The sequence below is a fragment of the Culex quinquefasciatus genome, chromosome 3, assembly GCF_015732765.1.
Source record: "Culex quinquefasciatus strain JHB chromosome 3, VPISU_Cqui_1.0_pri_paternal, whole genome shotgun sequence".
NCBI classification, from domain to species: Eukaryota; Metazoa; Arthropoda; class Insecta; order Diptera; family Culicidae; genus Culex; species Culex quinquefasciatus.
The window spans coordinates 7,261,161-7,288,840 of record NC_051863.1 but is presented as its reverse complement, the minus strand read 5'-3'; the positions used below and the strand labels follow the sequence as shown (position 1 = coordinate 7,288,840).

Genomic DNA, 27,680 nt, shown 5'->3' with positions numbered 1-27,680 from the left:
TATTATTTAATGACTTTCAATAAAAAAAAGTTGGACGACAGGGAGGAGGGGTGTTGGCCCGAATACGGTTTCTATTCTTGGCACACGGGGCCGAATCAAAGAGAGCGAGGTTCGTTCATTGGTGAGACTAATTCAATTGCAGTCTCTCCGTCTCGCTATTACTCAAGGAGGGGGGGGCAACGGGTTCAATTATCAACCATCAACCGATCTCTGGGCTCACCTGTGACACTGAGTTGTTGTTGTTGGTGGTGGTGGTGCTTGTTGAGATGGAGGTGGTGCCGGTATTTGCAAGTGCCGCCGCAACCGGGTACGAGTACTCGAGCGGGTTCGTCATGGCCATCAACGAGTTGAGGATTTCCGGTGTCCTGGGCGTCGTGCAGACGCCACTGTCCAGACCCAGCATCGGTGGCACCGTCAGGCTGAGGTTGGAGTTGAACATGGTGGCTGCTGCTTCTTTTTCTTCGCTTTTGCACGAGATTTTTTTTTATTCAATAATCATAAAAATGGGTATTAACTTTTTTTTATTTTCTCTTCCTCGCTTCTTTCTTTTGAATTCTCACTCTCTTTCCTTATTCTTGCACTCTCTTTCGCACTCTACGTGTGTATATTTTAAGGTAGTATACGGCGTTACTTTCACGTTGATTAAAAGCAATATTTTAAAATTAACAAAAAATAATCACAGATCGAAATCTTCCACAAGGCTCGCTCTCTCCTTCTTCGAATTCACGATTGCCGAGTCGTTTTGACAGCGTACGGTTATAAAAAATCAGCTCTCAAACACGAAACTTTAAATATACATATATTTTTTATACTTTTTTTTTCCAATATACTTGTAGTAAAAATCACAATATTGCAACTGCTGGCTGGGCCCTTTGGTGCTACTCCGACTCGCGTAGTAGGCTATGGCTGTGTGTGATGATGGCCGCTTAAGGCGCAAGGTCAAAGTTTAATGGAGGTGTGCACAAACTCACACACACACGACTCTTGACGCTTTCGGCAGCAATCTTCCGACGGGTTCTCCTCTTCTTGGGTGGCTGCTGCCGGGGTTTCTTCTTCTTTTTTAAATTATTATTACTTTCGTTAGAACACAGAAACTCTGCAGAGACTATCGGCGCCGGGGACGAGATGATGATATTGGAATAATTTATTCGTTTGTTTGTTTTCGTTCACGGGGGCACACTACGAAATCTGCAACGACATGAGAAGAATAAATGCGTCAGGATTTTTTGATTAAAATGGGTATTTTTTCCACAAGAACAAATTTAAATTCATTGCCGCAAGGTGCAGCCAATTAAGTTGGATGATGTTGGCCGAATTCGATAATTCGCTTCAATTATGACACCATTTTCGATTCACGATAAGTCCCCCAAGTCAAGTACCAGTCTACCGCCCGGGGGCATCGAAACTGCATCTGCAACTAGTAGTAGAGTTTTAGCAGTTCGTCGCCCGAGGTGAGATCTCCAATTAACATCCAACCAAACGGCTGCTGGTGGTCGGCCGGCACAAAACAGCTCAGCACACGTACGAACACGTCAAGTTTCGTCAACTTGAAAAAACACTAAAATCGTGACCTGCGACATCCATTAACGACTCTCGAGTGCGGATGTGAAACTGCTGGCCGCCATAGACAAGTGGACGTGCGAACAGCTTTCGATTTTGGCGCGCCACTGTCTGGGAGCGACCTCGTGCGGTAGTACGAGCAATTATCTTGACATTTGTCACCCCTTTGATCTTCGTGGGATCAACCTATAGCGATAATCTGTGATTTCCGTTTGTCAGCTTAGCAATGTCGTTTACCATTCGCAGAAGAAGCACTTTTTTTCAAGATCTCCTAAAATTTCGAGAAGAAGCTTGCTTTCAAGTACCGCGTCCGTACATCACTCTACACCCCTGGGCTGAAGTACCCCACTCGAAGCGCATGGTAGCATGCCATGACCAAGCCCCAAATTTCCGCGTTGCTTGGATCTTCAACCCACCGAAGGCCAAACTCCGTTTCTCATCTTTGCGCGCGGGAATTTTAAGTGTGTTTTGTTCCAGCACGATCCCAAAAGGCCCGTGACGAGTTAATTACGAGGTGCTTGCGATCCAGGTCCTGTCAACACTGGTCCAGCAATTGCTCGTACCAGCGCACGGTAAACGTATTAAAGGGGAGGACCAGCACGGGCAGATATGAATGGCAGCGCGCGCGTAGGAGTCAATATGGCCGACAATGTCCGTAAATTTATTAACACTTGCGCGGCGAAAGCGACGCCATTTTCGCCGTTTGTAGCACTTGTTTGAAGTGATTTCTTTTTAGGCAAAGACAACTTTAGAGTCGATGAACTTTGCGCTGAACTGCACTTCGTTGCACTGGGGGAGCGGTTGAGTTGCACTGATAAAAATGTGCAATAAATTCGATTCTTTATGATTTCTTTATTGAACGAAGCTTTGATCGCAGTCTGCGGTGAGTTTGAGAAGCGTTGCAGGGGAATGGAGACGCTAGGTCGTCTGAAACGGTATAACTTTAAGTGAAGCTTATTTCGGTAAACCGTGGAGAATTTCCCTTGTTCTCTTCATGTTCCGTCTTCTAATTCCTTTCATTTTCTATCGGTCTGCGTTGGATCACCGTCTATTAGAAAATGTGTCCCAATTTCAGTCGTAACGCAACTCTATTCTTTTCAAAATTACGACTTCACCAAAACTCGACCATTGTTACCCAGTGGCGCCATTCAAGTTCGTCCCCTGATCACAGTTTCCCACGAGGAGTGGAGTGGGACCAGGTCAAGTTACGCCGGAACGTGCCCCTGAGCGCAAACACGTTCGCCAGCCAGAATGTATTCGAAGCACAACAACAATAGAGTCCACTTCCAAGAACTCGGCGAAATAGCTGTATAGCTTCTTATCGGTTGAACTAAATCTGGCTGCTTTCTGTCACAACGGGTGAGCCGATTTGGCGGTTATCACCTGACGCGGAACGCACGGTTGGTGCAGCTGATAACGCGATTGAGCGATCGGAACTTGCATACAAGGCATTGCCGGAAGGTAGCGGGATTTTTTTTTGCGGTAGCTGCAGCAAGTGGGTGGAACACTTTGTAGTCGTTTGTAATGCTAATTTGAGTGATCACAAAGGTGCCGACACCGTCGCGGTGTGGGGTTATAAAATACTGAATGAAATAACTATAAAAAAATCTTGGTAGAGAATGTTCGATTTGATTGACCTGTATTGTGATTTATTACTAGCTTAGTAATTTGCCTTGAATTGATACTAAACGATGTTGTTTATCGATAAAGTTATCGTCTGGCGATATCGAAGCTGGTTATCGAGGTAGCCATGATTTTTACGAATATTTTTGTTACTATATTTTTTGATAAATTTGCAAGTAAAATTAAAAAAAAATCTTTTTTTAAATATTTAAAAAAATCTCTGAATAATCGTCTAATCCAATTGAACACATATGCAGAGACAGTTCTGTAAAAAAAAATCACAGAAACAATATGGGAGGAAGGAGGCGTGGACATACCGTACCAAACGCTTCGAATTAGATGTGGTGTTGTGTGTATGTGTGAAATGGGTATATTTCATAAAATTATATTATAACAGTAGAAACAGAATTTTGAATTTTGGAAAGGCATGGAGGGAATTTTTTAAAATAAATGATAAAATTCAAAATTAATCAAGCCAAAATACCGATCAACCAGCTGCTCTAATTTTCTAGAATACTTTGTAGAATTTAAATTATTTTAAAAACTTTGAAGTGTAGTGTTAAACGATGCCAAAAAATTTCTACAATCAAAAAATTTAGTGAAGTTTTCAATCTTAAATTCTGTTGGTTTAAAATTTTAATTTTCAAAGTTTCCCATTTGAATTCTCGTAGTGGCAATGGCACTCACTTTCTATCGATCCTCCCTCGTGCACTCTCGCAGGACCCTGGTATAAAGTCGGGCACGGCTTGTCTAAAGGTTATTTTTATAAAACTTGAATGAACCTCGGTAATTCTTTTTGGAGCTTGTTGGGGCGACTGTCCCGAGTCAGCGAAACTGTTTATCGAAAAATTCTATCGGTAAAAATTAATTTTATCTCATTTTGAAGTTTTTATACAATATATTTAAGCTAAAATAATGAAAAGTATTAAATAAATTGCTGATATTATGATTTTTTGTGTTGTTATTTCATCAAAACATCAGTTTCGAGTTCCTTAAACATGTCTTCAATATCCTACATCATGGAAAAATTCGAGCCAAACATTTCATTAGGGCACAAAACCAAAACGTAAACATTCGGGATTATTCCACTATTTCATTCATTAGTACACTCCCTACATGCCATCCAAGAATCAGATTGATAACAAACAATTTCCTATTGAAAAAATCAAAAACATAAAAGGGCACATAACCATGTTCACTGTAAACCAAAAAAAAAAGTTCAAATGTGCTCTTTTATTTTTCGTTAGGTTCTCGTACTTGAGGAACTTTTTGTGTTAAAAAGTGAACTTTTCATACATTCTTAACACTAATTCACAGTTTGGTTTACTTTTCACCAAGGATTTCTGCAGAGAAAAACTTCGTCAAAAACAATATTTAATACGGTCCCGCGGCTGCGTTCAGTACATTTTTGAAGAATTTTTATGTTTCACAACCCTTATCTACACTATCCAATCACAAAACTTCACTAATAATCAAAATTTCTACTGAATTCCTCATTATTTCTAACTAAACAAAAGGGCCCGTAAACATCATTCAAAACAACAATCCGGTGACAGCGCTTTAGTGCTCTTTCAGCTATCTACGAAATTGCATATAGAAAGGGCCCATTATGAACAACAGTTGGAAAGTTCAAAGGGCCCAATAACGTTTTTTTAAATTATGAGTTTTATTGCGAAAATCAACAAAAATTAAGAAGCATTTGAGCAGAGTTGAGGATAATGATGTGTTTTATCGTATCATCAGTAAAAATACCATCAGTCAAGCTTCTTTTTTAAATAGGATTTGAAACAAGTTGTCCACTTTTTGCAAGCGATTTTCTCGAATCGCGGTTTTTTGTTTTGTGCCCTAATTAAATGTTTGGCTCGAAATGTTTATCTTGGTCGTCAGTTTCGAAAACAGCTGCAAAATAGGTTTTTTCCTATTTTTTTTCTTTCAAATTCATCTGGAAACATCAACTTTATTCGTGTTTATCAAAACTGTTTACGTGGATTTGTAGCAAATAACATCCACAATAAATTTGCAGGATAAACATGATATTACATCAAATTTTTGAAAAGTTTCAACAATTTTGGTGTAGAGATAATACTACAAATTTTAAAATTCTGTGATATTTATTCCCCTTTTGTCCTTCTACTATTTAAATTAATTTCAGGATAACAAATCAAAATTCCTGAGCTGGATTTTGATATTCTTTTTATTTGTAAAAAAAACATGTTGACAAATTATTGAACATCTTACAATATTATGCTAAGTGACTTAAGTGTATTGTTGAATAAGAATGTTATATTTACGGTATTCCAATACAACAATTTCCTACGCAAACGGCATGACCAAACTCTGAAGTGTTCAAATCGGCTTAAATTTTTCGGGATTCTCTACCCAAAATAGTTTGTACATAATTTTTGTTAGGTCATTTGGGTGGTTTCGGCTGCGTCAAAATGGGCCATAATATGGCAATTTTGTCGATATACATATATTTTTATTTATTTTTTTTCTGCAAAATCGACAAAATTGCCATATTATGGCCCATTTTGACGCGGCCGAAACCACCCTAATGACCCAAAACCATTACTTGACATTGTTTCACCCAATTATTGTTATCCGGTTTGTGAAAGATAAGTGACTAATAAGGCTTTCAAGGAAAAATACGCATGATCATGTAAGTTTAGTTAAAATTGCGTTTGACAATGATTTTAAAAAAATCTCAAAATTGTCATCTTTGAACCACCCTGACGCGGCCAGAACTACCCTCATGACCTAACAAAAATTATGTATAAACTATTTTGGGTAGAGAATCCCGAAAATTTGAAACTGAAAATTAGCTACAAATCCACGAAAACGGTTTTGATAAACACGAATAAAGGTGATGTTTCCAGATGAATTTGAAATAAAAAAAAAAAACAAGGAAAAAACCTATTTTGCAGCTATTATCAAAACTGACGACCAAGATAAAAATTTTTCCATGATGTAGGATATTGAAGATATGTTTAGGGAACTTGAAACTGATGTTTTGAATAAATAACAACAAATACATAATAATTTCAGCAATCTATTTAATACTTTTTAATGATTTTAGCTTAAATATATTGTATAAAACTTCAAAATGAGATAAAATCAATTTTTACCGATAGAATTTTTCGATAAACAATTTCCATGACTCGGGGCAGTCCCCGCAACAAGCTCCAGAAAGAATTACCGAGGTTCATTCAAGTTTTATAAAAATAACCTTTAGACAAGCCGTGGATCGGGGTCTTCAGGGGTCAAACAGTGAACGGATAGTCGGCTCGTCACATTTTGAGAAAATCTCATGTTTTTTTTCTTGAAATGTTATTAACAAATATCGTTTTTGAGCGAGCAAAATAAAAATATCCAAAATTTTGTATGCTAAAAACGCTTATATACTAGGACTTTTAAAAATTCGACACTCTTTGTTCACTAAAATGCAATTATCTTGGCTTTGCGTGGACATAAATTGAATGTCAAAAAAAGCAAAATGATCTCCGTAAAATTTCCTACAGGCTGAATACATTAGTTTTGGCTTCAATTTATTTTTGGCTTGTTTTGGGGAGTGATTTTTGAAATTTTTTAGCTGAAAAATACAAATTTTTCTCCCTAAAACGCCCTGCCATACTCAAACACAAGCTTTTACGGACCATGTCTGTACCGAAATTTGTTCAGGGGACATTAAACTATAACTTGAAGCCCAAGGCGACTAAATTTGAATAACTTTAGTATGATTGTTACGCGCATTTCTGAAAAATGCTCGAAAAATGCACTTTTTTTTCATTTAAGCTCCGCGCGCGAGTTGTAAACCATTTTTAAGATTTTTTTGTTATATGAAAACGTTATTCATGACATCCTAATCTATCATTTTAAGGGTAAGCACCAAAGATTTGACATTTTTTCATTTTTTTTGGGACGCCCTACTATCCACGCATTACGTCCCACTCACAACTGTTCTGGCAAAGTAAATTTGGTGAAATCTGAGAGAATAAGTGAGAAAAGGAGAAAAATAAAAGTTATGGAGAGAATCGGTTATTTTCGAATATCTCTCTCAATGAATGCTCATTAAAAATCATTTGATGTAGATTCTTCCATCGCTGGTGTTGTGAAAGATATGAGCAAAGATGTAAACATATTGGAATTTAACTAAATCTAATAACTTATTCGGTGGTAACGACTCAATGTCATAATACCCTAAAAGCGGTTGATGAATTGGAATCGGAAATTTTTAAGGTTCGTCAAACTATTTTCGGTATTGTGCCTGATGGGGGCAAGCCCTCTCCGTAGATCGCCTATCGCGTTGAATCCCCAAAACGAGCTAGGCACTGGCATAAATAATCCGAAACTCAAACCAGCCTTAGGCCAATCGCATAATTTGCATAAGTACCACAACCGAAGACGAAGACCGCGCGACGCGGCTCTAAAATGTGATTGAGAGCTACTCGATTATTCGAACACTTTAATTTTTTATGACCGATTGTTTTTTGATTTTTTTCTTCGTCGTCTTCTCTCGAGAAGAGAGTGTCACTGCGCGCGGTAAATTTCGGCAAAGTCCGTGATTTATCGACCTGTATCGTCCCCGATGGGGGTGAACTTTTTGACACTGAAGCTTTCCAAACTTCCAGGTCCAGGTTGATGGACCGATGAGTCACAAACCGGGACTATCCCGCTCCGGGGGTGATGATTCACAGTCCTTTTCGGGTCATTTCGAAGTGATCTTTGAAGATGGCCACTCTCGAACGCTTCTAGTGATGTCCAAACAAAAACACTATTCTTGAACACTATACTCGAGACTGCCATCCGTTCACTTTCAAGTGGTGGACCTCCCGCACATGGTAGAAAAAAACGGTATCCACTGAAATTTGTCCGAAAAAATCAACCATCTTTACGCACGCCCAAACCCAAGGTCAGTAGATTTTTGGTTTAATTATAAACCGATCCATAAATATACCCAGATATTGCACGCGGTTGTCTGTACAATGGACCAGGGCCGGAAGCAGAACCATCCGCAACATCTGGCGATTCTTCCCAGCACATCGTCGTGTGATGTGTCCTCGACGATATTCAAATCTCTGCAGCTGGTTTCGAGGTTGTCTGTTGGAGTGGAGAATCGTCGAACTTTTTGAAGAACACACACAACACATAAATTTGCCCCCACCCAAAAGTCAAAATTGTCCGTCACTAAGCGGTAGAACGCGAACGGAACCAATCGAGGCCACGTCCATATCTCACGCGTCTAACGACGGTTTAATACCCGGAATCCATCAATCGCGCGAGGACGTTAAAACGACTCTCTGTCTCTTCTTTGTGCACTGCGCTAATCCACTGGCCATGGGAAATGTCACTCATTTCAAGCTGATGGATATGTGATCCAGTAATTAGTAGAGATCTGTTAAAAACGCATCTGTCTTTGGAAGTGTCCATCGAAAAGCAACAAAGTTGCAGCAATTCGCATGAATCTCGAAAAACTTTCAAAACATTATTAATTGTCCACTAAACAACATAAATAACAACACGATCACTCAGCCCAGCCCAGAGTAGGGTTTATAGACGCGAAAGCGACCCATTAAGTTGGATTAATTGCCAATCGTTTGCACTAAATAAAGCGCGCGCGCGAACGCTGATCGAAAGAGATCCTAGCAGCTGGAGTGATCGCGGACTTGGATCGACAGAATCGATCGATACAGTTCCGATCGAAAGTTTGAGATCTTTAACAAACATCTAGATAAATATTTAGGATTAATTTACCCGATTTTTCTAAAAGGCATTTGTGGACGTTTTTAAATATATGGTCAGTTTTTAAAAACCTGAAAATATTTTTATCGAAAGGATCAGAAAATTTTTACAAAAAGTGACTATTTGCACTTGATACTTTGACATATTTTCATTTTTAATATTTTAATTTTTATGCTTTCAAGTTGAAACAATTTTTATTTACGTTGACTTAACATTTTTTCGGTCAAAACTTTGATACTTGAAATAGTAGCTTATGCAACAAGTTTCAAAAAGAAGATTTTTTCAGCACGAATTGTACATTTATCTAACGAGGTTTACCGAGTTTGATAAATACGACGAGTGCTGAAAAATCAAGCTTTGCAACGAGTTGCTTACACCATTTTTTGCCATTTCGAAAAACGCTTTTAGAATAGAATTTTATGTCAAACTTTCATTTAGTTAGTAAATTCACCGTTCAAAACAGAAAAATATTGAAAAATGTTACTTTTCGATACTAGTGTTACAGTATTGAAAAATAGAACTTTTCAGCACTGGTATTGAAAAGTATTCATTTTTCATTCTGTTATTTTTAATAGGGAAAAGTAGACTGTTTCGTTTCTCCAAAAAGACAAGAAAAGTTTACAGTTTCACAGCGAAATTGCAAAAAAGATATTTTTCGAATCGTCTTCGAATAACTATTTTTTCGATTTATAATGTACGGACCCAAAATCGAACTCGTTTATTCAAAAGCGGCTGGTTTCAGAGTATGAAAAATAGAGTCTCTATACAGGCTTTATACAGGAGAGCAATTCTCTACCAAAACCGGAAATGGATTTTATTTGTATTTTTTGATTTGGTTCAAACTTTGTGGGGTCTTCCGTATGACCATACAAGTCTCCATTCAAGTTTGGCCGCTGTCCATACAAAAATGGTAGGTAAATATTCAAACAGCTGTAACTTTTGAGAGAATTTTCAGATCAATTTGGTGTCTTCGACAAAGTTGTAGGTATTGAAAAATTGCAGTTTTTTAAATAACCTTTTTTCCAAAAACATAATTTCCTAAAATATGTATTTTTTGATTTTCGAGATTTTTTGATGTGTTTTAGGAGACAAAAATCCGAAACTTTTGAGCCACAAAGAAACATGGTCAAAAAATCTGCCGTCGAGTTATGAATTTTTGAAAAAAATAGTGATTTTTTGGAAAAAATCGAAATTTAGTGCAAAAACAAATTTAACTTAATTTTTCAATGCAAAATTGAATTTCCAATCGAAAAGTAGTTTACAGATTTTTTGATAAAGGGCTTCTGTTTTCAAGATATAGCCACCGAAAGTTTGATTTTAGCGAAGAAAAATTATGGCATAAAAAATGCAAAAAGACCTTGTGTTACGCGTTATGGTTAGGGGGGTTCGCTCATCTGTTACGATTTGTTACAAAAATCCCAAATTTTACGTTACATAATAAAAGAACGCTGCCAAAGACAATGATTATATTTTCAAACATTTTGTTATCGTCATATCGTCATAAGCGATCGATCCGTTTTTCTCTGATGTGCAAAATATTAATAAAAAGAAAGCTTACAAAGTAATTTGAAGTTGTTTGGAGGAATTTTGAACTCACATGATGGTAAATGTGCTGTCACTTTTGGCAGATGATCAATATTTGTATGTATTTTACATTTTTGAATCAAGTGGTTTTAGGCAAATAACGAAGCGATTTATGAAAATATCGTTTACTCATTGATATCTTTTGATGGTTTGGAAGTGATTTTCGTCATCTTGATTCATAATTTTCGATGCTTTAGTACTTTTGCCAATCAACACACATGATAACACTCTTCTGGTTGTAGCATGCCCTGAACACACTCAAGAACAAACCCACGTTGAAAAACCAACCAAAATTTGGCAACACTGCCGTCGACGTCGTCCATTGGACAATTTCCTCACGTTTGGCACCGGTCGTAAAACTGCGGCGCGCCACGCCGAGCAAGGATTAATAAACGCGACGCGACGCCGTCCTTTTGGCCGGGCCTGTTTTCACAACAGGGTCGTTCCTTTTTTTTATTTCGGTGTACAAATGTCGCCGTGGTCAGGCCGCGGAAATTTATCGACGAAAATTAATAATGATAATTGTTATAGGGAGGTCTTGCTGGTTGCTGGCAAATTGTGACCCAAGAATCGAGCCATTGGGGCATGATTTTCATGCGAGTTTTGTCTTTACGATTATTTCCAACATGGCGTCCGCGTCGCCGCATGGCCACGCTGCGAGCACAACATTACAATTTGTTTATGTTTTTTCTTGCAGCGTGTAATGCCGAGAGTGCGAGTTTTGCATAAATTTCTCGGTGTGACCTACTCTCGCTGTCTCTTTCTCGACGGGTCCACGGAACCTTGACGCGGCAATCGCAGCGACGTGTCCGGAGAGATCTATCACCGTCATTCATATACGCAAGCGAGATGGACCCACTAAGAGGATAATAAAAAGAGGAAAATCGCAAAAAAGAGAAGAAACCCTCATGATGAATTAAAAAAAGGAAGGTTGATAGTTTTATGGGCTCCCAGCACCATAAAAAGATGAAATATTGGCTTCTGCGACGAATTTCAAAATGTCTAGTTTTTGTTTTTTTTTTTGCCAGGGTTGGAATCTGTTTTTTGGCACCTTGAGAGCGCTAGGGGGTTCCCAGTATCGTGCGAGTCCGGTGTTAATGGGTCCCAGTCGAGCGGAAATTTAATTTTCGAGAACTAGAGTGCCTGACTTTCTGGTTGAGTTTGGTGAGATCTGTTAGTAGCTGTAGAATTTGTTGGATTTCTTTGCATGGATATTTATCAATTTAACTTACTTTGAGTAGGTACTTGTTCTTTTGCCAAAAAGTCTAATTCGAAAAATATTCTACCTGCCTTTTAAAACTTTTTGTGATTTCTTCGATTCTGAAACCTTGTCGAGTTCACAACATAAGAAGGAAACCAATCACTCAAAGTTTGTATGCTGCCTAATTTCCATCTTCTTTTCACACCCAAAACAGCCCGCGTGCCCCCGTCCGAAAATAATTGAGGTTAAGTTGATTGCAATCTCTGGTCAAGTTTACAGCTCTCGCGAAAATAAACTTTTTATGACCATAAATTAAGCCCCGAAAAAAAACCACAAAAAAAACCACAAAAGCCTACCACACGGCAAGCCAAAGGTCTGCGGGTCTTCGATTCGACTCTCGGCAAAGTTGTCGCCGCGCGTGGTTCAACAACGATCATTAGTTTGCATATTGCGACTGAACCAGGTCGCACACCCGGCTTACCGTTGCTGTTGCTGCTGCACCTACACTCGTTTCCCATTTTCGGAGAATCACGTCCGGCTTCTTCTTTGCGGACATTCACAGCCTCCGGTTTTTGTCGGGGCTTGGGGTCTCGCTCTGAAATGGGTACACCAAGTAGTTTAATGCCATCTTAAGTTAATTACCCTGCGTTCGAATCGGCATCAGCTTCAGCTTCCCTGAGGGGGTTCACCCCTTTTGCTGTGGTAGGGTAGTATGGTTGCATTTTTTAATCAAATCGATCACCACGACGACGACGACGACCGGATGGGATTTTAGTAGCTGGTGCGAGCAGAACTCCCCCGCACGAAAAATAGTCCCCAACCCAACCCAGCAGCGGTCGTTGGTTTATGGCCACAATACTCGATTCAATCGTGGTCGTCGTCGACGGTCATATAGTCGTTGCTGGTTTTGATGGGTAGCAGAGAGGCGAGAAAATAGCAATTACGGTGGCGCCTCGGTTCCTGGTGGCCACTTGTAGGCGATGATACCGAGGCAAACCCGTGGGAGTTTAAAATTAGTACAAATTAATCAATATTTAAGGGTTTTCGTGTAGTGTAAACATCTTTTATTATCATTAATACACATTGTTGACAAATCGATTTGAACTGATTTTAGATGCTGTTTCGATTGAAAATGTCGAAACCTATCTAAATCCATCCTCCGAATAACATTTTTTTTCTTAAATTTATTTCAAGGTCAAAGTCCAGGCCACGAACAAGATTCAGCAACAAATTTGAAATTGATTAGAAATGCCAGTCAGATTCCAGACTGTTTTAATTTTAGCCGTTCTTCAAAAAGCCCTGGTGAAAATTTCACAAAATCGGTACGATTTGGCGAATTTGTAGGACAAAGTGGCACTTTTTTGAATAGTAATTTACAAAAAAAAAAATCTGCACCGTTTTCGCTGAACTTTTAAACAGGGCTTTGTTTTGACCAAGAAAGACGCCGACTTTGAATGAAAATTGAAAACCCTTAAAAAAATATCTATTTTCATAAATGGTCAGAACTGTAACCCGTAGGACGATGGATTTCCCTGTATAGATAGATTTAGCACGGACGCACGGACATGACACAGGGTTTCAAAAAGTGATGCAGATTTTCTTTTACTTCTTCTTGGCGAAAATCTGCGCAAGCGAGATCGCCACGTGGTTTAAAACGTAAACAAAACCAGCTTTTGATGCAAATTCTAGGCACTTCTTGAAATGGTCGTATGAATTTATATAAAAAATACCAAAAAAAAACCATCCACATTAACGACCCCCGGGTCTTTTGTGGTCTCTTTTGCAAGTTTCTGCTCGAACCTAGGAGTCCGAAGGCTTGAATGGGGAGAGCACCCAAACCTCTTTTCACTCCAAGGAACCTTCCACACCAGTGTTTGAACTGACGACCTTTGGATTGCGAGTCCAACCGCCGCCAGCGATTCCACCGGAGTAGGCTTGGTTTGGTGTGTTGTTTGTACTTATGGCATGGAGACAACTCCTACACCTGGAATGACTTAACGGCCTAACAACCAAGGCCGGGACCGACATTTTACTTCCTCATCCGATGGAAGGTTGCAGCAGATGGGAATCGAACCCAGAATCATCCGCTTACAAAGCGGACAACGTAACCATTCGGCCACGCACTGCCACATAAGATAAAAAATACCATTTCTATCATTTTTTCGGCAATTTAAGTATCCATGATAAATTGCATAAAATTATAAAGACAAATTGAATGCCAAAAAACTGTTTCTAGCACCATACTAATGCTAAATGTTTTAATTAATTATAGCATAACACATTTTGAGGAATCATGCGTGATCGCGCGATGCTACTTCGACAACTTGAATGTAGATGGCGCAAGTGATAGGGGAAATATGCCCATTTTAATCACTCTAAGCCGTTCGACCAATTCTCATCATTTTTGCCGTTTTCCGCAATTAAATCAATATTTTCAGATGAGATCAACAATGGAGAGTTGCTTGCTCACTTTTGTTTGAGCTATTATTACTTTATTACTTTGGAACAGTCAAAAACACTTTATTAAGGCTGTAATTCATGTTCAAAGTGCTGATAGGCCGATAATAGAAATAGGCTGAGAAAGGGTATAGTTCCCCTAGTTTGCTTCAGAAATTTGAAGAAAATTTGTTCCTGATGTCATGTCCGTCCGTTCGTGGATTTAGTTCAAATTTTTTTGCACGCAGAATTGACGATCAAATGTTCTTTTTGCAAAACGGATCATCCTTATGACCCATCAAGGGCAAAACATATTTTTAAGTCTTCATTTTTGAAATCATAATTTTTGGAAAACTTCGACTTTGACTGTTTAGTAAAAAAAAAAATATTTTTTAGATTCAAAATTGGTTTTGAAATTAAAAATTCTTTACAAAAATTTTCACCGATTTCACAAAAAAATTCGATAAAATTCACCGATTTCGGGATTAATCTACCTAAATTCTTGCCCAGGTTTGAAAATCTTCTGTTTTTTGGAAAGGTCGGTATTGATCAGATTTTCAATGATAAAAAATATAACAGACGTGAAATTTCGTTCAGATAAAAATATAACCAAAATCCTTACAGTAATATTTGAAAATAGCCTCATTTCGAAACACTGTATTTAAGAATAATTTTACCAAAGGGCCAGAAACCTCGCCAGAAACACTTATTTTTGACATTTTCAAATGTTTGGCTTAATTTCGATTTATTTTTTTATTTTTTATTGAAAAGAGCAGGAAGCAGGAAAAACTATCACTCTTTAAACATTGAAAACCCCATTAGATATCATAAAACGAGGGCTAATTTGGCAACACTGAGAAAATCACACGTTTTGCTGTTTTGCCATATCAACCAAAGGCCGTAACAACAAATTTCAAAAAAGGAAAATGCAGAGATTTTTTTTTTGATTTTTGATACTTTTTTTTAAATTGGAAAACATGCTTACTTTTTAAAAATTGAAAAACAGTTACCTAAAAATGGCTATATACAGTGCCCTCTATCATTTAATTTTTAAAGTATTTTTTAACAATCTTTTTTTAGATTATTAAAATAAATAAACAAAATATTACGTTTTATTTTTCTGTGTATATTTTTATTCGGTGCAAGCAGTCCTCATTCATGCCTAAAACTTTACCGAAGACCCCAAATCGATCAAAAAATTCCTTCGATCGATACAGATTTTTGTTTGAATTGGAAATTGAAAGGAAAATGATATGGAATTTGTATGAAAAATGATACGGGCAAACTTATGATGCAAAATGGTTTCTTTGGGCAATCGAAAGAAATTCTGTAGGCTTATCTGGTAACTCTATGTTGTCGGGTTTGTTAACATTGAAATGTTTTCAAAAACGTAAACATTTCTTTCGATTTCGCTGTAAATGTTTTCAAAATAAACAACATTGCTGTTCAAAATCGGAAAAAGTGTTGACGATTTGGAAGAGTTGCACAGCTCTCAACATGAAACGTGGTTTATTCACACGATTTCACAGGTTAGAAAAAAATAACCCATCCGGACAGCTGTCCGATTAACAATTTATCATCATCAATAATTGTGTTTTTCCCTGTTTCCACCTTCAAGCGCAGTCTCATTAGGCATTCACCACACGGTGCCAACTCGGTCGCAAATTTCGCAAAATGCATTGCATTGTTTCGTTTGCTATAATTTATAGTAACTTTGACTCCCTTGGCGTAGGTGGCTCGCAGTAGGCGTTATGGGTAGACGGCACGGCACGCTAGGCGCGCAGACAGGCAGGTGGTGGTCTATTAGCTTATTATCTTGTTTTATTAGTCAGGGCCTTTGGCGCTTTGGTCGACGCGTCCGGTGCATGTCCGGTTTTGGGGCGGACAAGGCGCGCGCGTAAGGTATGCAAAATAATTACGTTAGGTGTAGGTGGCAGCGTAAAGTGTGTGTGATTTGCTTTATTATAATGCAGATTTTATGGCACACTCTGTGTGCAGCAGAGTGCACTTTCTATCAGGCGGAAAGGGGGAATTTATTCGAAATTTAATTGACGTGTTGAGTAGTTGAAATTTTCAATCTAATCATTCTTTGGGTTAAAAACGGTGGCATAGATTCCCAAGAATTCTCACTATTTCATACAATATTGATTCAAGCATGCCGAAGGATCATGGTTTACGTGTGAAAACGCAACTTGGTAACTTATATGCAAAGTCGAATAGACAGTATGTAGCGAGCGAAGCTCGAACGCTGCTGGTCCTTGCCTCTTGGGACATCTCGGTGGCACTATGTGCGTAGTGCGCATAGTAATGACATTATTAAATTCTTGCCTGACGGGCGAAGCCACTCTCTCTCTCAGCCCCTGTGAAGGCCCGAGATACTGACATCAATCAGTCAGGCACACAGCCTTCTGGGGCCACACGTTGATGGGCTGGGTTTGATGATATTTCCCAGCGTGGAATCTCGTCACGTTGTCGACACGACACGCGGAGAAATATTTCATTTTGTACGCCCATACGGGAGCAGCTAGTTTCGTTGACAAATTTGACAGAATATCTGCCATCGGATGTATGAAGATGACGTTTAGACAACCAATACAAATGATTGTAGTTTTGTAATTTCAAACTTGAAATTTAAATGAAACATGACAAGATTATGTTCACGGTCAAAAACCATGCAAACAACTTAATTCCGAAGTGTATCAAAATCGCATGTCAACTTATGATTGACAAGATCCCACGAGAGCTCGAGCTTCCATTTGAAATTCTAATGTAATTTTCGTTGTCACTCGTTGTCACTCGTTGTCCGGGAAGTGAAAGATCTCAACTATTGATATTTTACCCGGTTTGACAGCACAATACGACGAGGTTATGCATCAACCCCCTGGATGCTGGCGACCTTCACGACCCACATCTGGTTCCTCCCGCCTATCGAATGCACCGCGAATAGCCTGCGGGGTTCTCTAGCAGCGGTTCACCGAAACAGCGAAAATCGATTTATTTTCCACGGCGGTGCTCCGTCAAAGCGATTGATTATAGGGATTCATCGAAGCAAGCGGCGTTGGTCGCCTCGACCAACTAATCGTGCCCTGCGTTCAAACGTTCTGCAAAAGGGGAAAAGTCAATGTCAGCATGCCAGCAAACGGTTTCTACAATGGCGGCGTTCTATCAATGAAATGCCGCGCGCGCGTTGAGTGTAAAAACAAATAAACCACCTCTATTTACTAGAAAACAAGTTGATGGAGTGGGACTGCAGAGGGGGTGGAAAAAGTGCACACATTGATTGCTGTTTGTTTTATTCACTAACTACCGGTTAGGAGTGATTAGCGGAAAAGGGGGAAAGGTTCAGAGGACAGAAGAAGCAGGTGTCGTACAATAGCATTGATCGTGTGTGGTTTCTAATCTGCATAAATCATAAACAAATGCTCGATACCGTGCAGTGGAAGGTAATTGTACTACTAGTGTTGACCGAGATTCAGACAAAAGTGCTGATAACGGATGTCAGTAGCTTTATTCAACACTGAATGTCAGTGAAATTTTGTGTATCAAATTAACCTTAATTGACGGTAGCCCCTTTGAAGTGGGCTCGTTCAGCACAGCCAGATTCTATCCAGTATTGACGTTTGAGGTTTGATTTAGCATCAGGAAGTGCTTGCAAATATTTGTGGCGAAATCACATGTGAAAAAAGCTACCAAGTAGTGTAGTATGAGTAAGTCTTACTAGCCTTTTCGCTTCTCCCGATAGGGGAGGTGCTCAATACTAATTTAATGTCCACTTCGATGTTTTAATTACTTAATTCTCCTTCGCGACGAGGTTCGGATTTGGCTCTTTACGACTTTTCCGCCGATTATTTTCCCATCAAAGACGGCGAGCGCGCAACGCTTTGATGTTTATTTATGGGTAAAACCTTAACGATTTTGTACAAGAGTGTTGATATTTGCCGTACGCGTCCCTGGAAGTGATAAGGTACGCCAAAAAGAGCTCACTCTCATTGGCGGGGCCATTTTGGTCTACGACGACGAACACACATCAATCGCGCTAGAGAAAATAAATAGTAGACATTGTGTCTAAAGTTGCGCCAGCCAGCCCAGCGAACGCGCATCCTCTTCTTGACAGCTATATTAGTCCGCGCGCTGTCAACCGGTCGCAGTTGGCGGCCGTGTTTACCCTCCGTCCAACCCTTTGGTCGTCGGCTAAGCACTCTTTGATGTTCGTTACTTGAGCGCGCGGGGCGAAATATTTTAAATATTTTCCGTTCCCTTTTATTAGCGGTGGAGCACACTTGCGCGACATTCCTCATTATGCATCTTGACACGACTCTGAACCCGATGGGTTACGTACGGGCCATGTTGCACAGTTGTTGTTTTCACGTTCACGTTTTTTTTTTAACTGACAGTGTGTGCAAAACGATGTGGCGACGTCGTCGTGTGCGGCAAAAGTCAGGTTGCCAGATGACAGAGAGTCAACGACAGCGGCACTAGGTTAAGTGTTACCTTAACCTGAAAAAAGGAACACGTGTTTAGTATCACTGACGTCTTGAAGATTAATGCTTTGAAATACATTTTTTTTAAATCAAAATTGTAATACAGTCGCCTCCCCGGTGGACGATCTTCGTTATCTCGATATTGCTGCATATATCGATCGTTTCTTAAGTCAAAGCGCATACATCACATTTCTCAAAATTTATTTAGTAAACCTAGCTGATTCATAGTTCGCCCAAAAGGGACCATTTCAGAGAACAAAAAAATTTCTGAAAAACGCCGGAACTCCCTTTCAAAATGTAAATACTCTAGAAATAACAAACAGCCATTCGTCTCCACCTGCGTTATGTTGTTCATAATATTTTGTTAAAACAAATCTTCAAATGATTCAAACGCCGAATTTCCGAGTTGGTGAAATCGTTACCAGCGTGAAGCAACTCTCGAAAATTCGAGCCGGAGATTATTCTCGTTAATTTATGACAGCGTTTTTAACAGCTGACAGTAATTTTCTCCCTGAGCAGGATGCATCCTTTTTCTTAATTTCCTCTTGTTTTTTTTGCGAGTCCCAAACTTCGACAAACTTACGTGTTCCTTATTGGTGATTTGTTTTCGACGGGTTTTACTGACCTGAAAGATGAGGAAATAAACATAACGTTAGTGATGATTGATTAGTTAATAAAATATTTTCTTAAATTTGTATCTGCAATGAAAATCCCTTTCTGATGTAAGGCAGTGTATGAAGCGAAGCTGAAGTTCACGAGTGGTTTCAAAAGAAGCACATTTTCTCGAAAATATCTTTTTACTTGCAGCCAACATTTAAACTGCTCAAAAATTATCGCTAACACATGTTTTCCGAGCGTTCACAGTTGGATGGCAAATCAATACGCCATGTGCCAAGTCGACGCTGTCGAAGCGCTCGCAGATCGTCGGGGTTGAGCTTTGAAGCCGCATGTACGGTTTTTGACGTTTTAAGAAAATTCACTGAAAAAGGGACATTTCGTTCGTCCAAAGTTGATATACTTTGGAATCAATATCGAGATCACGTTTTAGCAGTTTTGAAACATAATTTGATTAGTACAGAAGGAAATTTTCGGTTAAAAACAATTAAGCAAGAATTGCAGTTCTTAATTTGTCTCAAAATCAACTTACGTCCACAAGCCACAACCTCGACGCGCTTCACACGGGAGTGACGGAAAATGAGCAATCGCCCGCCCCGATGGAACCACCCCGAAAACGGGCCTGTCAGCCGGGGCTCATTTTTCTTCTCTCCCCACTCACACCGGGACACTTTTTTCCCCCCAGTGTGATGAGTCCTCCCGGCGGCTTTGGGAATGTCTCCAATTCTGGCCAAAATTCTCAGCAGGCCATGGGATACAGAGAGGCGTGAATCGGCGATGAAAAATCGACGACAACAACGGAACGGAACGATGATGGCCAGAACAGCAGGCCTGGCGTTCAACGCGAGCTGCGCTCTGCCTGACAGTTATTAATTTCTAACCTCATTTTCGCGCCAAACGGTGGCCGTGGATTGGGGATTAAAAGGGTGCGGAGTAATACGGTATTTCGTGGTCGTAGTTGCAAAAACGGCGAAGTAAAAAAAATGCGTACTTTATGGGTCTGCACGATTTTTTTTCTGCTCCGCGAGTTTATTTTATTGTTTTAAAAGTCCCGCGCATTTCAATAGTACATTCTTTTCGTGCGAAGGATTTATGAACATTTGCTCGGTAGATTGCTGGCCTGGTCGCACTCGCCAACTACGATCGATGACATGCCAAGGTAATTTTTCTACGATTTTTATCGGACCGCTGCCAAAGTCGTGCCAGCTTTCGACGATGGGTTTCTCACGCTTCTTCCCTAATGGCCAAACGTACCAAACCAAGTACAAACTACAATGCAACGCGACTTCAACAGGTGTTTTGACGCTTCTTCGTTTTGATGCATAGTAACGAGACGTGATAGTTAGTTCCTTTGTTTTGTTTTTTTTTTTCGTTCTTCATGGTTGACCTGATCGTGATCATTCAATTATCCCTTTTGCGAATGCAAAACTAGTAAAATCGGGGGAAAAAAAAGCTCCGCGGAATTTGTGATTCCGCTGAATGATCATCAAAATTTTAACGATTCTTTTGGCAACTGGGCGTTTCCCAGCAAGGTCAAACGAACGTTTCCTAGGTTGCGATCGCGAGATTACAGATTAGATACAGCCCGCGGGAGTTAATTAGAAGACTCGTTGCCCACACGAAGCTACATTGTATCGTTGTGGCAGAGACAAATAGACGTATTTTTCGAGAAAAATCCATCAGCTGCGTATGACTGTTGGTCAAACTTTATGCACATTAGGATGTTTTTTTTCCTGCAAATTCTGTAATTTATGTCTGTTTGTCTATGTTGTGTGATGCGAGATACTTAAAACTAGCTGGTCGGTAGTGTTTTACTATGCAACTAACTCATTAAGTTTTGCCTTTTGTTCTATGCAGCTAAACGACCACAACCAGTAGAACAGAGTGCACGGAAACACTCGTAAAACCAATCGGGATGTGTGCTTCAAAGTGAAACAATCGCCGCCCGGTTCCTCCTAACCCACAATAGAAAATGGCGGCGGCTTCGTTAACGAGAGAAGAACAAAAATTGCAACCGGGACGGAACGGAGTCGGAACGATCTGGCTCGTAAAGTGGCCAAGGCTGTTATCGCTGTAAAAGGTTTTTTTTATGATGCGAAGGTTGCATCACAGACAAATAGTGGGAAAAATGTTTTAAAATGTATCATCCAACAAATAAACGGTCAATTTGAATGTCTGTAAACTCACCACGGTAGCCTTGAATCCACCACGGCTCATTTTCACGCAGCTTGACAGCGTCTTAAAATAGCAACGGTCTTCCTATATTTGTAGATTTTTATAAATAGAACCAATTTACATGATTTTGCAGTAAATTTACAGTATATTTATCTGTGGATTCTCCGACGTCACCGGCGACTGCGTCGTCTATCATGATCGATCAATCACAACTTATCTCCCGTGTGATGCATTTTGTCGTACGTGTAGGCCGTAGGACCTTTGAGACATTATTGTTTACTTTTCCCCACGCTTATCTTGCTCTCTCGTGAATAACGTCAATTTCCGAGAACCTGAACAATCGGGCCTGTGTTTGGGTGCGCGGAGATAAAACACTTAAGCCACCTCCCCTCTTATTGCTCGCAATCAAATATGGGATAGCCTCTAACAAGTCCAAGTTACTGGAAAGGTTACGTGCTTTAATTTCAAGATAGTGACTGCTTAGAGTGCGCGAGTAGAGCATGTAGAGCAATAATAAAAAAGATACAGGTGAATTAATAATTCACTAGTAGGCGAGGTGTGATTCATTCATGGTGTAGCGTGAGAAATTGCGGCTTGCTTTGATTCGGCCTTATCGGATATGAGATGACAATCAGTTTAAATATATTTTTTTATGGATAATAAATTTTGAAATCAAACTGCAAAATTTTAATTATAAAATGCAAATTACTTATGCAGCTGGTCCACTTCATGCCCAATATGAATTCAAACAGAGTAGAACGCTGTATGCCATCTGTCAAATTTGCAACACCTACCCCAGAAAGCGAGAGAAAACTTGAATGTTTACGTTATTGCTCTCAGCTGAGCATCGTGAGTCGCGCTTGGGATCGCGATATGAATCTCCCAGCCCCGACGCTGGTTGGTCCGCGCCCGGTACATCAGCATTGACCCTAATACGTGCCATATAAATCAAATTCCATAAATAGTAGCAGCACAGAACGCGGCGTGCACCAACTGTCAGTGCGTGCCCTCTCAGATTGTCTGGATCAAGGCATGCGCGAGGGAGGGTAAATCAAATTAAATAAAAAATAAACGAATCAAAAAGTAGGCAACCGTCGCCGCAGCAGCCAAACTGACAGCTTAAATATCACGGTAAATCACGATCAGCCACCGCGCCGTCGCCGCCTACTACGGATCTGCAAACGAGAAGCGTCGCGTGAATCAGGTGAGAGAGATCCAACTACATCCGGTTTGGCGGCGGCGTCGCTTCTGCCCCGCTCACCGCTGGAATATAAAGTAAATAAAGCGCTTAAATGGCGGCAATGGGAGAGAATCACCATCATCATCATCATTATCATTAAATAAACGTTATAATTTATAATTACGATCGACCCCTTAGAAAATTACACACTGTCGTACACCGGCCATACACAAACAAACCTCAAACCTCACCGGAGAGACACTAATTAACGCGTGGCATTGAAAGTATCCAGCCTGCGCCTACTACGATGGTGGTGGTGAACGCTGCGTGACACAGTGAACCAGCGAAGAAAGTGGTCGCGGCGGCGGTCACTTGGATTCTGCTTTCGACGCGTCTGATGCGTTGCGCGACAAGATCGAGGCGCGTGACAGAATGTCAACAGCGCTTGATCGTAGATTGATGTTTACGTTGCTCATTTTCTACCTCGTTCACACAACGGCACGGTGGTTGTGTGTTGATGGGTTGGTATATCAGACCGAAAAGGGTGGTGACAGGAGCGCGGGGGAGGATCCCAAACGGTCGTCCGCTGTAGTTGTAAGGGTGAGCGAGGAAATGGCGTTGGAAATGGTGGGGGGGAATCTTTTTCGCGTTTTTGCACGATCCTCGACCGGCCATGGTTTCGGGCGCGTTTACAACCGAGCGAACTAATTGCGTCTTAACCCGCGCGCTTGGATACAAAGTGTCTGCTCATTATCGGGATGATCACTGTTTGACTCGTTTGCGGTGACAAAGTCATTTGATACTTTTAATACAAGCAGCGGAAAAAAAACTTTGATGCTTTTACCATTAAGAGCTGCCTTTTCAAAACTATTAAAAATTACCAAGTGTGTATCCAGACTCGAGTATCCGAAGGTCTTAGAAAAAAATCACTTACGATAATCAAATCCTCGGATAATTGATATTGTAACAGGTAATCAACCACTCTAATGTTACTAAAATTGGGGTCGCAAATTTGATGTTAAATGTAAAACAATAAAAATTAAAATAATAAATAATGTTGTTAGACAAATCAGGACCCTTTGAAGAAAATTATCTTGACATACTTTTTGAGGCTGTTTTTTTTTGTCAAGTAAAAAAGGGCAAATGGGATCAAGCCATGGGATTTCAAGCAATTTAAACTTTTTCTGTCATTTATTTCCCAGCAAAACTGTGGCGTAGCAACAATTTCCCATCAACAATGAAACAAAAGCATTGGAAAGAAGTAACCTGCAAGCAAATCGCTTCCCCCTTTTTTGTAATCGTGCCAAATACTCGAGCATTCCATACCACATATATGTACGGTTGCAGTGTACATTTGAAAAATGCAGTCCATTTTTCTTCTGCCCTCCGATGCACTACACGATAGTTTCAACCAACAGTAACTTAATTTCTGTGTGGCTTTTAATCTGCAGGTTTTTTTTCCCGGAATGTTACGGATTCTGGTTCGAGGTTCTGTGGAGATTAAATCTCTCCATGGGGTAAGTTTAATTTTGTTGTTTGATATTTCGGCAAAAATATTTAAAATGTTACAAATATATCGAAAATTTGCACCTTAAAAACAAATTTGTAAAATTTATAATGACCGATAACCATGAGCACCTTTACCCTAAAACTTGCGGAACGAAAGGACTCGCTTTCGCACTCTGTTGCGCTCCATTTACTGGTTTTGCTCAAGTTGTCGACATTTCTTCTGCAAAAGTCGAACACAAACACACATAGAGGAGCACTTTCACACACAGAGTGTGGAAATTGTGGAACCAACAACAGAAACTATTGTCACCAGCAGTGCAACAACCAGTGTGGTAGGGCAGCTCACTGCCGCCAGTCGAGATCAAGGTATTCGATTCGGTAAGGTAAGGCGGATCAGTTGTCACTTGTAATTTCACGCTTTTTTGGGCAAATTTCGTAAAGTTTTTTTTTGCCATCAGTTTAACAAAAAATAATAAAAAAAATCCGCCTTACCTTTCATAATTTATCAACTTTGAGCCAAGGAAGCTCACCAATGTGTGTATGTGTGCGCGTGTGTAGAGTTATGTACCTTTCCATTTCATTTTTTCACCGAGGACCACTGGTGTTGGGGTGGGGTGTGGTAGTAGATGCGGTCCACAAGTGTTCAGACAACCTGGCGTCTCCATTATGGAGCTCTTTCACTGCTTTGCTGCTATACATACAAACTGTGTGTGCTCGGAGTGGTGTGCACAAACAAATGCGCACACAAAGACGCTTTAATATAGATGGAGAATTTGAATGCTGTTTTTGTTGGTTTTTCTTCTGGTTCGAAAATTGGCATTCTTTTTGCTGCCGGCCGCACTTGTTGGTGCCTTGGCAGAGAAATGGACTTGTTCCGTAAAAGCGAAGTGCGGCGAAGGTTCGTTCCGCAAGGAACCACAATTTATTTTCAATTCTTTTTGGGGCTATTTGACAAGCCAAACTAATTAAATTGTGCCATTGCGTTGCATTTTTGATGGTGTTTTTTTTCATGATAACACCAAAGTTTCGAGGCAACATTCTTCTGTCAAACAAATTTCAGATCTTTTTACGCTCGACCGTTTGCTGTGGGTGTACTACGTTCAAAGGAAAAAAATGCTTACTTAGTAATCAGAGTTCTTTTGAATTAATTCACATACAAATGTTTAACTTCGCCCTGAATACACCGTGAACCGGCTTCGCAATATTGTCTCCACATGTAAATCCAATACCTCCGTTTACAATGTGTGATACAAACAGAGAAATGTAACACTCTTGCGTCAATTTGTCGTCTTCGCCAGTGTACACCACTTTACTCCACCTCCAACCCTCCACTGCGGCTGCGAGCACTCACTCGATAAATGTTTACTAATGACTTAATTTCATCCCGCTCCCCTTTTTGAGGTTATGTAAATTCAATTATCGGTTCACCCATTTATGGTTCTCCCCCTTGTAGTCTCGTGCCGTCGGACCCCCAGCGCCCCATTGTTACCGACGATCTATTACCGCATCGGTGCGCCCCTCGGTGGATTCCGCAGGAAAAACGGCCTTCCCGGGGCGGAAAAATGGTCCAACCATTGGAATACCGCGGCTCCGCGAATCTAGTTGGCGTCGCCCGGGCATGGAGCCGGGCTTGGCCTGCTATGATATGATTTTATGTTGTCTGCCGTGTGGGGCTCCCCTGGGTGTATGGTGGTTTGCTTGAAGCTTTTGTCGCAGAGGAACGACGACGGAGAGGTTTCCCGGGAACAAACACACGCGGCCATAAAGGTCACACGGCGCCGGCTTGAACGCACCGCATTTTTATGGAGTGTTCTATAGGGTATAATTGTTATGGTTATTTCTAAATTAAGAGAAGCGGCCTGTTTTTTTGGACGGTCATTGATCAACAAACTCTTTGGAACTGGGATGGAATTTAGGAGTTGATTAAGGCTCTAGGTGCACTAGAATCACTTATCAAAAAGACATTAACTAAAGCTAGATTGAACCAATCAAGCTCATATTTGAACAGTAGATGCGTAAGAATGATGTCCACAAGTTGTCGAGTCGGTTTTCCGAAAGAACTACCCGTTTTCGAGAAGTTTCATTTTCAATCAAAAAAACCCAAGTCATCCACTTAGCCCTTAAGAAACAAGTTTAAAGGTTGAACTTTTTCCCTGATATCATCTGCTTGAGGGAGATTCCAAATGATTACTCGTCAGCAACACTCGCTGAACACAGTCCATATGCAATTGTACTCTAATCAAATTGTTTGAGTAGGGGGATTCCCGCGGTCGTCTTTAAACTAATCAACCAATAAAGAATCACAGCTCTTAAAATGGTACTTTTCAAGCCACAAAAGTGATAATACCACAACAAATCACCGCCTTCTATGACTAAGGCCGAAGTGGCATTATGCCATTGATCATATCGGGCCTCGTGCTCTTGAATATCTCCTCTATCGCGCTGCAAATAGTACCACCAACGCTTTAGTGCAGTGTAAATAAACTTGAGATAATGTAATCGCGCTTAGCGAATCTTATCTTGCGGGGTGGACAATTTCGCCGGAAATACACTTCCAGGCGATCCCAGCGCTCGAACTTATCTTTGGAGAAGTCGCGAAGTTCTCGGAAGGGGTGCGGTGCTATTTCCGTCCAACGCTAGCTGATATTCTCGCTCATGAGAATCAATTATTGAACAATTGACGAACTAAGTAAAATGGCGTTTGGTGGTCTGTTGAACTTCCTTTATTATTCAGATCTTTGCTAAAATGTCTCAAATATGTTAAAACAACCCAACCTGATCAAAATATATCATGATCTAAGAATCTCGTAATTTCCCTAACACCGATTTACGTGCTTTTGTACACGAAATTCTCAGAAATGCCACTCAAAATCGCGTTGACAAATATTGATCCAAGCAACACTTGACCGGGCAGAAGAGCTCAGCTCGCAGGAATAGAACGAGTATGTTCGTACAAATTAGCACAACACCTTGATCCGGGTTCTGTGTTATTACCTGTTATAACATGTTATGATGTCTTGCTGCAGAAACGTCACGCGAGCTTTTCGAACCATTCGTGCGAGAAGTGCCAATTCCGAATCCGGCCCGTAACGCTAATTGTATGGTGCGATCGCATTATTTGGTTTGACTTCCAGGAATTTTAGATTAGAGCGGTAGGCTGGTTTTATCAGTCTTTGTTAGGTGTTAAGAGTGCCAAATATTTCTAAGAAAAATACATTTCCAAAAGTATAAAATATATTGATTTATTTTAACCTCAACTTGTATTAAAAAGTTGAATTCTGGAAGGTATATATAAAAAGATGTTTACTCAATTATTAATGTAAAATCACTCATTTTCAGATTGTTTTTAACTGTGAAAAAAAAAAATCATTGATTTTCAACATAATTTAAAATATGTGATTTTGTTGAAATTTTCCACTGTAAATCAAGAAAAACGGCTTATCACAAATCTTAACCTCGGCCGATTGCGCTATCATCTCCCATTTAGTGATGTAATTCACAAAAATTGTTAAATGCTCCACATCAATTGCATGTTATCTCCCGGAATTGCCTCGGCGCGTAATCTTGGGGCAAGAGT

General features: G+C 40.1%; 1 protein-coding gene across 2 annotated transcripts in view; it reads right to left on the bottom strand.

Moving 5' to 3' along the window:
• The window catches only part of LOC6032235 (activating transcription factor 3), a 66,389-nt gene that overhangs the window by 20,666 nt on the left and 18,043 nt on the right, over positions 1-27,680 (bottom strand). The window contains exons 2-3 of one of the 2 annotated variants that reach the window (XM_038259777.1): positions 19,208-19,249; positions 221-1,188 (exon numbers count right to left, since the gene is read on the bottom strand). In XM_038259777.1, coding sequence (XP_038115705.1) covers positions 221-439 — 219 coding nt within the window. In that variant the 5' untranslated portion in view covers positions 440-1,188; positions 19,208-19,249. The remainder of the gene's footprint in view (positions 1-220; positions 1,189-19,207; positions 19,250-27,680) is intronic. The other variant, XM_038259776.1, reaches the window with a different exon arrangement.